This window comes from Cygnus atratus, chromosome 9, assembly GCF_013377495.2.
Source record: "Cygnus atratus isolate AKBS03 ecotype Queensland, Australia chromosome 9, CAtr_DNAZoo_HiC_assembly, whole genome shotgun sequence".
Lineage (NCBI taxonomy): Eukaryota > Metazoa > Chordata > Aves > Anseriformes > Anatidae > Cygnus > Cygnus atratus.
Genome location: NC_066370.1, coordinates 10,734,047 through 10,745,865, shown reverse-complemented (window position 1 = coordinate 10,745,865; position 11,819 = coordinate 10,734,047). Strand labels below are relative to the sequence as shown.

Below are 11,819 nucleotides of genomic sequence, written 5' to 3'. Positions count from 1 at the left end.
GACAGTTATCTGGAAGGCACTTTTGTTATTTGATGGAATGAAATGAATTCACCCTGTTCTGCTCAGCCCTGGCCGGGCTTTCTGCTCCCTAGCATTAAAATGCACGTGCAAATGTTTGCGCTCAGGAACAGGCAAAGACAGAAATTTGAGCCGGTGGTGGAGTGGATTGGAAAACAGAGAAGTTGAGAAGCTGCATTTTTAAAAATTTTGTACTCTGGAGAGATCAAGATCACCTCACACCCTACACTACAGCTGTACAAAAGCCAGAGAGAATTTGGAAAACACATTTCATTTACACCAATGAGCATTATAAGCAGAGACAGCTTCACTTGGTGATGCTGCAGAGGGTCGTCCTTTGGGTCGGGGTTCTCACTCAAGAAGGAAGGAGGAAGGAAACCACAGCTGGAGCTTGCTCCTCTGCCCACGTGTGCTTGGGCCAGGGGCTTCCTCAGACACTCAGGAGAGCAGGCAGAGAGGGACACAAGGTCAAGGAGAGCTGCCTTCTCTCCCTCCCATGCTGCTCTATGGGCTTCTCAATAGGTACAGCAGCCACAGGCACTGGGCCTGGTGGGAGCAGGAGGCCCCGGCCCGGGGGATGCTGCTTGAAAGCTCCTGGCACGGCGGGATGCTGTGCTGCAGCTCGTTCCTGGTCTTGTGGCACCATCCAGTGGCTGCTGGCAGAGGACTGTAATTTCCCTGCCACCACCAAGCGTCCCTCAAACAGGGCTTGGCCGAACGGGGACCCTCACCCCCGTGTCACCAGCCACCAGTGCTGGTGGCTTGGCCAGGCCCCCAGGGAGGAGGTCTCCAGGTAGCTGCTGTCACCTGCAAACTGAGCCTGGGGAGGGTGAAGGGGGCAGCGGGGCAGGATGCTCATCCTGTATTTGCAAAATTAGAGCAGATGGTAAAACCCAGCTGCATCAGGATGCCACGCAGGAGACCCCCCCTCTCTATTTGCATGGCGTGCAAATTGTCCAAGAAATCTCCGCTTCTTTTTTTCACTTTGCCAGATAAAGGCAAGAATTTCATCCTCACTGCAATTAAAAAGAAAAAAAGAAGAAGATTTTGCTTTGGTAAAATCCCCCTCCCTCCCCCTGTTTTCTCACCCCCTTTCTAAAAAAGCAATATGATGCTGACACTGCCCACACTTTAATTATATCAGCTCTCCCCCAAAAATTGAGGTTATGTTTAAGTCATATTCAGTAATTTAATAATTTCACCATTGCATCACTCCAATTATCTTGGGATTTTTTTTCCAGAGACCTTTTCTTAATCTGACTCTCTAACACTTAGTGTTTTGAAACCAGTTGCATGAACACTGTTTTTCTTTCCCCCAAAGAGGACAAATGGACAAACAAGAGGGGAAGGACGCTCGTCTCTACCCGGGGAAGGGACCAGTGGCCAGGTCTCCCCTGCTCTAAGTTTGAGCTCCTTGCAAAGGGACAACCTTGTGGCACTGCTGATGGATACAAAACTTTATTTTCCTGGAAATTACATCCAAAAGCATCCCTGGGACCATTCACATGAGATACCTGGAGTTTCCCAGTGGCTCTGGGAGATGTTGAACTCAGGGCTGGGAGGAGCTGACCCCACCAGCTGGTCTCCGTGTGGTTGCAACCAGGCGTCTCTCCATGGGCTTCTCCCTTGTGGACATGGCTGTCCCTGTGCGGAGCACAGCAGGTGAAATGGGGGCCTGGTGCTGGCACAGCTCCACGGGAAAGGATGCAGCTGCCAGCCGCCCAAGGCCTGCCCTGCTGCCTAAGGGGACAGCATCCCACGGCCATCAGCAGGCGGCCCCAGATCCCCACGGCTGCTCTCTAGGGACAGGTCGCCTCACCTGGGATGATGGAGAGCTGTCGAGGGGCAGCAATGCCAGGCTCCTTGCGTTGCTTGACTTTCTTCATCACCGCTTGGATCAGCTCACTCCTTAGGTGGAGGAGACCAGGAAATTTCACAGCCCTCTGCTGCTGCTGAAGCCTGACCACGGCCCGGAGGCGCTGGTAGGTCTGAGTGGAGATCCCCGTCACAACCTAAAGCAGAGGGTGGCCAAGCTGTCCTCCCACAGCACTGGGCGGTGACACGAGCCATCTCCAGCATTGCCCATATCTCACGAGCGTCCTCCGAGCTCTGTCCCAAGACCTGCCCAAACCCCAAGGGTGGTACCAGCCCGGTGCCCATTGTTTCCCCAGTGCAATGCTCTTATCCCATGCAAACAGTCCAACGAGGAGGCTTCAGCCACTGTCTGCTGTTGCACCAGCTCAGCAAGGTGCTAGGTGGTGATGTTGTATTGCTGGGAGCTCGGCAAGACTCGTAGGAGGTCCTGTTTAATATGCTTGGCATGAAAAGGACCAGTGAAAGTCCTCTCGAAATCCCCGTGACAGAGGCTGCCGTGCCCTCACACACCCTCCTTCCCTGGAAGAGAGGGAGCCCTGGGTGATCTAGCATATGAAAGGCTGCTTGCGAGAAAGAGCTGCTGGGTATTTATTAATAACCAACCTCAGAGGCAGTTTATTCCCTGCACTACCATGTGCTTTCTGCCTCCATCTTCCTGTTTGCCTCTCAGGCTGTGAATGCTCCAGGCATGGGCTGTTTCAATCCCTGCTAGTGTTTTGGTTGCTCCAAAATAATTAATCTGTTCGCAGCACTCTTTGCATCCCTGCACCGGCTCAGGGCTGGCACTGGAAGTGCCGGCAGTGAAAGGACAGACTTACCCTCTTGACACCCATGCTCTCCAGCTTTTCCTCCAGTGCTTCCTCCAGGATGGGCCGAAACTTCTTCAGGAGGTTTGGGTTTCTCCGCAGGGCTTCCAGCAGCCTCCGCCTCCCACCCAGGGCATCCTCCACCCTGTCTGCAGTGAAGGTGAGAGCAGTAAGGCACAGGCTGTGCCCTGCAGAGGCAGCTGGTCCCTGGTGCCCTTTGAGGTGCCTTCCACCTCCAGCTTGAGTCATTCCCAGCCACAGCTTTTCCAAAATCCCACCCACAGCGCAGCAGCTGCCTGGGGCAGCTTTCTGGGGTGAAGCATTCCCCACGGGGCTGGTCATGGTGCTGCTGTACCTGGCATGGAGGTACGTGTCCCCACCCCACCATGTGCCACCACCCCTCGCCCTCACTGTGCAACACCCCAAAAGCCAAATGCTGGCTTCGTCCTGGTGTTCCCAGGACAGAGATAGTCTCACCCCCGGTGCCCACCTTCTTCTGAGGATTCTTCAGCAGCCAGCACTTTGGTCACCTGCCGGGTCACTGCAGGAATGAAAACAGCCTGTGAGGGCCAAGGCGAGCACAAAAGCGAGCTCCAACATCCTTGTTTCACTGTATGGAAAGCTCTGACATCTGTCCCTGTGGGGTCCAAGGATGGCCCAAGTCTGGCCCCAACCCTCAGAGAGCATCCTTGAGGGAAAGCCCGGGCTGCTCAGCAGCAGCACCGCCACCCTCCGGGGCCACCAGCCGGAGGATGTCAGTGGCCAAACAGCCCTCTGCCATCCCTCGGGGCCGGGGTGGACAGCGTACCCGCGGGGTATTTGCTAATAGCCATCCATGTCTGAAATCTTATTTTTGTTTGTTTTCTGAGGAGCAGCTGGACAGCAGGCATCAGGGAGCTGGGAAGTCCCTACTCTTCCTCCCTGATTTTAGGAAACCCAGGCTGTAAAGAAGAAACCACAGCATGTCCCAGCTTCTTATTTTTATGGGAAAAAAAAAGGACCCAAAGAGACAGGGGGGTTTCTGCTGGCAGCTGGAGCTGTGGTCCATGCTGTTGCAGCAGGCAGTCAGGAGGCTGGAGGATGTCTACTCCGTGCCTTCAGGTAAAGGACACACAGCCAGCTCCCCAGAGAGGACTCCATGGCACACTTTTGTAGTGGGAGACAGAGAAGATGGCATGCTCTGAAGGGCTCCTAGCTATGAAAAATTGATCTAGGCCCAAACTGATTCACCTTAAAAAAGCAATCATTACCTTCAGGCTTGTTTGCAGACAGCAGTTTGGTCTGTAAAGAAATAGACTGTGCATCATTCAAAGGTCATTTCTTTGTTGACACTTTTGGGTGACTTTTCCTCTCCCTGGGGAGCATTACTATTAAATACACCAGAAAAGGAGCAGAAAACAGCAGGAGCGTAAACTGGGAACATACACCCCCAAATGCTTTTTGCTTTAAGCAGACCATACCTTCAAGGGCATACTCCTCCATGGTACAACCACCACACAGCAGGTGCCAGGCTGTTGTACCTCTGTGCTATTCACAGATCAGATAATGAGCAAAAGATGCTTCAAAATGTAATGCAAACTGTTCTGGTGATCTACAAGCCAACAGACATCTGCTTAAACACCCTGGGTCACTATGTGAGCCCAATCGGGTCATCCTGGCATCCCCAGGGAGGTGTCCTCCAAAGAGCATCACTGACCTTGCAGAAGACCTATGGCCAGCTTCAAAATCTGCTGGTGGCAAGCCTATGTCTTCTCATCAGCCGTGATAGCTTTGGTTGCTGCATTTCATACAGTCTTTCCCCTTTATAATAAAATAACTGTATTCTCTTGACCTGGGCTTTGAAATCCAGTCACAGTCACTTCAAGTGTGTACACCCATTCTTTCCCATTATCAGGAGTCATTAAGCTGACCTGCAAAGAGGGTCTCCCCCAGCTTTTCTGAGAAGACCTATATCTCTGGGATTTGAAGCTGAGATAGAGAGAAACCACAAAGGCCTTTTCTGAATGAGGTGCTTTGGCACCTGGGCAAGGTGTCAAGGATTTTTGTGTGCTCCTTCCGCAGGTCCTTCAGCACCTGCCTCCCCTCTGTCCTCTGCCAAATTAAACACACCCATGTGTCCCTCCTTGGGCTGCAGGGTCCTCACGGGCAGGGGCACCCAAACACATGGCGAAATCCCATTTCTTTGGGTTCTGAAGGATGCCTGCCACCATAAGAGCAGTGCCTTTCCCAACCCATTCAACACTGAGAGGCGCTGTGCGTGCCAAGGCCTTGTTTGGATGTTTTTAGAGGGCGAGAAGGCAGCTGATGCACGGGGAAAGAAATCTCTTCTGTTTATTTGGTACTTTAAATGCTTTTCCATGCAGCGAGCTGCCACCATGCTCCAGTGAAGATGGGTTTCCCAGGGCTGACCTGGGACCTTGACATGCCCTTGGTGCCCTCCAGGTCCCATTTCTGGGCTCATTGCTACCAGAAACCAAGCTGAGACCAGACATGCAGGGAGCAGATGCACACAGAGGTGCACGGATGTGGGTCCATCTCCATCCAGCACATCTCCTGGGATGTGTGGCAGGGGTGAGGACACAAGCACCCCACTGCTCACCTGCACTGCTGTTCTCTCCTGCTCTGTCTGGCTTGGTGTCTGCCACCGCATCTCCTCGGAGTCATCGTCCTGCAGGGTCCCCAGCCTGGACACCGCTGCCTCTCTGGCCTGCAGCTCCTGCAGTTTCTGCAGTGTGGAGAAGAAGGAGCAGCTTGTCCCAGGGGGTCTCAGGAGGTTCTGCCTTCCTCCCAGGGAGTCCCACCTCAGCCAGTTGTTGCCCCCAAACCCAAAGTGTGTGCATGCCCCAGGAGAACGGGTAACTCTTCAGGCTGTGAACCTGCAAGGCCACCTGGATCACACAAGGCAGCAAGCTCAGATGTCCCCTTGCTGTCCCTTTGGCTCACCCCTTCCATTGCACTGCTCCTGCTGGCAACATCCTTCAGCTCCCCAAGGAAGAGCTGTCTCAGGCCATCCATCTCTGCACGCAGCTTCGTCCTCTCCTCCTCTTTCCACCTTTCCAAATCTCTCCTGCCCTCCTCTTCTCGCTGGTGAGCTCTCTCTTTTTCCTAAAGAGGGCAAAAAACTGGAGCAGGAGATGTCCTGGCTGAGGAGCGGCAGTACCCATGTTGGGCAAGGGCTGGGGCTTCTGCCCCGGACCAGCCACATGAGCAGCGATGCTCCTGGGGCACCCAGCACCGCACACAACGGGAGGATGAGGCAGCACGGCCTCGGGCAGACACACTTACACAAGTGTAACACTTACCCCAACTTCACATTTCCCACAGGAACCTTCTGGGGAAAATTTTCCAAATAAATAGACACAAGCCCCACCATATGATGCTTTTCAGTGCCTTTTTCATCTATGTTTAAAAATGTCCCATGTTTCATTGCTTCTCCCCTTTTTTCCATACCTGCTCCCTGTGCAGCTTCTCTGCCTCCCTCTCCGCTGCCAGCTGCTGCTGTGTCTCACGCAGCTTCTCCTTCAGCTCCTCAACCTCCTGCTCCATTTGCTCCATCCGCTTCATCTTCTGCCTTTCTGCAAAGCCTGGGGAAACAGAGGCACCATGAGCAAGGGTGTGATCTGCCAGCTCCTACTGGGATTTTGCTTTGGAGAGGCGACAGAAACACCCAGAAACACCCCACTAAAGCACCGAGCAAACTTGCCGCAGGGTGTCAGGCTGCAGAAGGAGCTGGCTCAGCTGCAGGAAAAAACATGAGAAAAGTGGCCTCTGATTTATTTATTTTTTTGATAAACTTGGAGAGATTAGAGGCTAGAGGAGCAGCGTGGCTTTGCAATGGGCTGGCTGTCTCCAGCAGCTGAAGTGCCCTGCTTGGACGTCTTGGGCTGTGCCCAGGAAGGTGCCTCCAGAGCAAAGACAAACCTGTTGTGTTGCATCAGCCCCGGGCTGGGGTTTCAACCTGCCAGCAAAGAACAAAAGATTTTTCATCTGCCAAGTCCCAGAGCATCAATTCCTTGCCAAAAGGAACAAAAAAGGTGAACCCCTCTGCCACTCAAGCAAAACGCTCTCCCAGACTCCCCAGGGTGGCTCTGTCCGCACGGGTAGGGAAGGTCCTCGGGGAGCCCCAGGTGCAGAGACGGGCTGTAAGGGTGCCTGCGCTCTTGTATCTGACCACACACCCTGCCCGTGCTTCGGGGAGTGGCAGCGAACAGAAACCATTTATAAATACTCACAGGAACATTTATAAATTCAGAGGAACAGAGAAAAAATGAGAAGCTGTAGGAAAGTGCAGGGAAACCATCCCAGTGCTCACCTGCCTCGGTGGCCTCCGCGTGCCGGCGTTGCACATGGGCTCGCAGGAAGACGTCGCTCATGAAGGCTTTGTCACAGAGGTGGCACTGGGGAGGGGAGGAGAGTCAGCAGGAGGGCTGCCAGAAGCAGAAAGGGGCTCTGCCCCCATCCCTGGCATGGCAACGGTTTGCTGCCATAAAGCGAAAGGTGAGACCTCGAGGGATGTGGCTGTTGTGTCTGATGTACGTAGGTGTTAGGAGTTTCTTCTGGCAGGAGCCAAAGGAGAAGCCCCTTAGGGTTCAGGAGAAAGCACGAGGCAAGACTTTCCCCAGCAGACCAGCATAAGCAAAGCAGCAGTGAGGTGCTGGTCGTAACAGGGTCTGCTCAGGCCATGCAGGAAGGGAGAGCAGTGTTTGTGGGCATGAACCTGAACAACCTGGTCTGGGGACCTTCTGACCTCCAGGAGTAAGCAAGTGGGTTGATTTGGTGACGGGGAAGATGTGGTTGCAAATGCACTGCTGGCAGGCTTTCTGCTGAAAGGCTGGGAAAACCTCAGTGGAAGGATAACAGCCAAAACCACCACCGAAACCAGGAGCCTCCAGAAACCCCTCAGTGGGCTGGAGGATGTCCAAGTCTCCCTGGCACGAGATATTCCCCAGGACACACGGATCTTGTAAGATCTCCCCAGCCAGCCCTTTCCAGCCTCCTCTCCTGCAGCCCATGCAGCTCTCACCCCCCTGTCCCTGCATGTATCCCAAAAAAGGGAGCCCCTGAGCTGACAAGGACTTCGCAGTCTCTGTGGAGGCAATGAGCCAGCACCGGGACGCAGCAAAGAGCATCCCACAGGGGATGCGCTCTGCACCTTTCCGCCATGCACCTTGCAGTAGCTGCTGGGGCTGGCTTGCAGGAGGAGCTGCTGGGTGGCCATCAGCTTCTTCCAACTCCTGTTCTCCTCCTTGGCTCCCCGGAGCTGCGCTGCCTGCTCCGACGCCAGGTCCTGGGCTCGGGCCAGCTCGGCACGGGTAGCTTGGAGGCGCTGGGCATGTGTGGCCAGGCTGTTCCCCAGGTGCTCCTGACAGTGCAGCAGGTACTCGATGCTCAGCTGGGCCATCCTGAGCACCTTCAGCAGCACGGGGTCCGCCGGCTGCCCGCAGTGGGGGCACTGCTCCCCATCCAGGTTGCAGAAGGTGACACTGGTGATGTGCTCCTGGAGAGTGGCCACGTCCACCTCCCGGGCCACCCGCTCCACATCCACGGCGCTGAAGCGACGCCAGTCCATGCCGGCCCGGCGGGGCTGGAAGTGGAAGCAGGGGACGTGGGTCGGGACGGCGAAACACGGGACCGTGCCCAGCATCCCTACGGCCCCGTATACGGGCTGGAAATGCCTGTGGAAAAAGGCTGGGAGGGAGAAGGGATGTGTTAAGGTTGGCCACGCTGCTGCCCTCCAGCTCTACTGGATGCCCTGCCACGGTGGGGAGCAGGTCAGCGCTCATACTACCTGGGAGCAAGCACAAAACCTTCTTCTTCTCTCCCTCTCCACAGCTGCTATCTACTGCTTTTGCCAAACTCTGAAAAAAAAAGCTTTATCTACCATCTGCTTTTGGTAAGGGAAAGTTTTCTAAAACCGTCACATTGCCACTCTTTAAAATAAAGTGTTGTGAACGAATTTGTTACCCCTTTTACCCAACCTCCTTGACTTACACATTTTAGGAAAACAGCCTGTTTTCAAACAGTACGTGGTAAACACTGGTCACACAAAAATCACAGCGCTGCTTCCCTCTGCATTACCTTGCTCTGACCTGGATAGCTTCCAGAAGCAGTGTTCACCCATTTTCCTAGCTGCATCCTAAGCAATAACTAAGTAATTATATTTAAAACACATAGCTTTAAACCTGTGAAATTGCCCTATGCAGTTCCTAGACTCTAACTAGGGTTTTTTGTCGGAGCACAGGCAAACTGCTGCGAAACATTTACAAATTCAACCAAGCTGCAATGCTTTGTGCTATGAGTTTGTGTGTGCAGCTGCCCCACGTACTGCAGGCCACCCCCTGGCCACCTCAAGGATGCCTTGTTTTTAATCCTCGCTCTTTGCTGGGAGGCCACTCACCCTATTTTTGGGCAGGACGTGGGGCAGGGCATTGCTGGGTGTGCTGCGTGCAGCCGTGTTGCCACTCCTGGCCCCGCTTCTGCGCTCGCGTGATGGGGACACGCTGGGTCTGGCATCCCAGGGAGACGCTGAATAAACGTGGGCTTTGCTGTGGTCTCCTCTGCTAACTCAGATGGGGCAATGGTTAGCATTACAGCTTTTTTTTGGCCATAATTTCAGTCCCCAGAAGCGCAAGTGGGATGCTCCAGACCCTATGCTTTTCCTCAGGGCTTGGTCCCACCAGGCATGTATAGTGACAGTGGCACAGGGAGGACGGAGCATGAGCAAGGGGCTTTCAAGCTGAGCCCCTTGCATGGGGCTTTCCAGCTGACAACCCAGCCAGGAAGCCTTCTGCAGTGCCTGCACGTATCCTGGGATAAGATCATTTTTTGATAATTTTTTTCCCCAATTCCTTGCAAGGCTTGTTTGCTCTCGGTCCAGCTCAGCATGTTCAAACCCACTGCAAGCTCTGCAAAGTCCCCTCTTGCTCCTCTGCCCTGCATGAGCCTGTTCATGTCGCTGCCTCTCTCTGTGGTCAGCTGGGTTAGAAAGCCTTCAGGAGGGCCTGCACATCAGCGTGACATGAAGTTAACCACAGGCTCCCTTTAGGCTTTATTCACTTTATCTTCTTCGATGTGCACCTAAAATCACCACGTCAGCAAGCCCCTTCCCTCCCAGGCTTGTATGGCCAGTAAAGATCACTAACATTATTACTGCTGTTATATATATATGGATATACATATATATATATATGCTATTAGCAGCACTCAAGTGTCAGACAACCCAATTCATTGCATCAGACAAAGTACATGTGTACATATGTACACTCCTACGTATATATAGGTCTAAATATAGCCCTGACTCACGGCCACAAACTGCGTAGATCTGCTGGGGAACAGCACGTGGCTGCTGCAGGTGAGGCTCTGGGCCACGAACCAACCATGCCTAAACGAGGCTGAGTTTCTGGGAAATGCCTGGAAACGGGGTCTGGAAGTGGAAAGGAGACAGCAGCAACCCCAGTCCCCTCCCTCCCAGATGTTTCCCTGTTCTCCGGGACGCTAATTAAAAACCCCCTAGCAATCTCCCGCACGCCCTGGGAGGCAGGCTGTGTTGCACAACCTTGTTAATATTAACAAGGCCTTCACGCACCAAAGCCAGCAGTGTTTAACCTGGCTCTGCTGCTTAGCAGCGTGGCTGAGGTTGCCCCATCACCTGCTTCGGGCATGCCCATGGGTGCTGGAGCCCAGTGGGCTTCCCCTCTGTTTCCTACAAAATGCCACACGTCAAGTCGCAGCTGGTGCAACCGCAGCTTTGGGGTGCACTAAAACCACTGCAGCAGGCAAGACAGGAACCCAGCTCTGCAGGTTTATTCCTTCTCTTCAGTTCTTGCTTGAATTTGCCTTGGATATGTCCCCAGCTGGTGTAAAAGCACTTTGCCTTCCACTCTGCAATGCAGTGCAGCATCAGTGGATGTGATGGAGCTGCTGGCAGAAGCCACCCTCCTGGCCCACCAGGGAAACGCTGATGTCCCTCCACTGGGGCTCAGATTTTGCTTGCTGGGTGCTGAAGACACCGGCCATGGGAGATGAGGGTCCGTCACAGAGGTAGCAGCGAGGACCATCCAGCTGAGCTTAGTCAGAAGTGCTCACCTGCACAATTTCCACTCCACTGTGCACAAACCAGCTCCACCAAGGTGCTGGTAGAGTAGCACTGACCACAGAGCAGAGGGGTCAGGAGACCCGGACCCTGCCCACAAGCAGCTCCCCAGGCCCTGCCTGCAAGCAACATTCACCTCCCTCCCTTCCTCAGCCTCTCCTCTCGCCAAAACTCAGCCCAGAGGAGCCTCGGAAATGTTTTTCGCATGAGCTAATGCGCTACGAGAGCCTGAGCAGCTCGAGCCTGAGGACGTCCCCCAGCGCCGTCCCTCCCTCCCCTCCACAGCTTGAGGAGTGGGGGCAGAAAAAGAAAAAAAAGGGGGAAAAAAAAAAGCAGCAATACTCACTTGTTGCTCGAGACAGAGCGAGGAGGAAGTGAGGAGCTGGGACAGGGACAGGACAGGGGCAGCGAGGGGCCGTCCGGAGCCCTGCAGAGCAGGGAGGACTTCCCGTGCTGTAACCCTACACTCCGCCCGTACTTCCCCCAGCCCGTGAAACTCAAAAGCACAGAGAAAAAGCAGCTCCCGCTGCCATAGCTGGGCAAAACCAGCTTTCCGTGGGCAGCACTGAAGCATGAAACCCACGGCCCCGGGCCGAGCCATGAGAGTTTCACACCGGGGAAGGAAAGAGCAAAATATCCCCCCACAACAACCCCCAGCTTGGCTTGGTGCCTTCTGGCCTTATACTGATTGACTTTGGTGCTTAATGAGGACAGATGGGGCTCGATCCATGGGGCTGGAGTGAGACCCAAGCCTGGCACCTGACTGCATAAACCCCACGTGCGCAGAGGGCTTTCTCCTCCCGATTAATCCTGCTGCCATCTCTGGGTGCAGAAACCAGGCTGCAGATTGCAGCACGCTCATTAGCTGCTGTGTTTACAGAAGATAGCATTGTACAGATGGCAAACATTCGATGACAGGCAAGCCACCCGCCCCCGCCTTTCTGCTCCCAACCTAAAAACAGCTGCTCAGACAGACCCAGAAGAGATTTGCAAGCTGGGCTTTTCATGGTGGTGTTAGGTGGATTTAC

At 54.1% G+C, this 11,819-nt stretch overlaps 1 protein-coding gene across 3 annotated transcripts; it reads right to left on the bottom strand.

Moving 5' to 3' along the window:
- Positions 1-299: 299 nt before the first annotated feature.
- DZIP1L (DAZ interacting zinc finger protein 1 like) lies at positions 300-11,221 on the bottom strand. Of its 3 annotated transcripts, none has more exons than XM_050712557.1 (12): positions 11,138-11,221; positions 7,867-8,387; positions 7,012-7,096; positions 6,150-6,283; positions 5,643-5,804; positions 5,299-5,424; positions 3,950-3,980; positions 3,190-3,240; positions 2,712-2,848; positions 1,838-2,030; positions 1,533-1,662; positions 300-1,034 (listed from the first exon to the last, which is right to left on the bottom strand). In XM_050712557.1, exons 2-11 carry the CDS (start codon positions 8,341-8,343, stop codon positions 1,568-1,570), a joined length of 1,491 nt encoding a protein of 496 aa, XP_050568514.1. In that variant the 5' UTR covers positions 8,344-8,387; positions 11,138-11,221; the 3' UTR covers positions 300-1,034; positions 1,533-1,567. The 3 variants fall into 3 exon arrangements, with proteins under 3 accessions (XP_050568514.1, XP_050568515.1, XP_035400619.1); XM_050712558.1 differs by having other exon boundaries at positions 1,533-1,656; XM_035544726.1 differs by lacking the exon at positions 11,138-11,221 and adding an exon at positions 8,488-8,536.
- Positions 11,222-11,819: the final 598 nt, after the last annotated feature.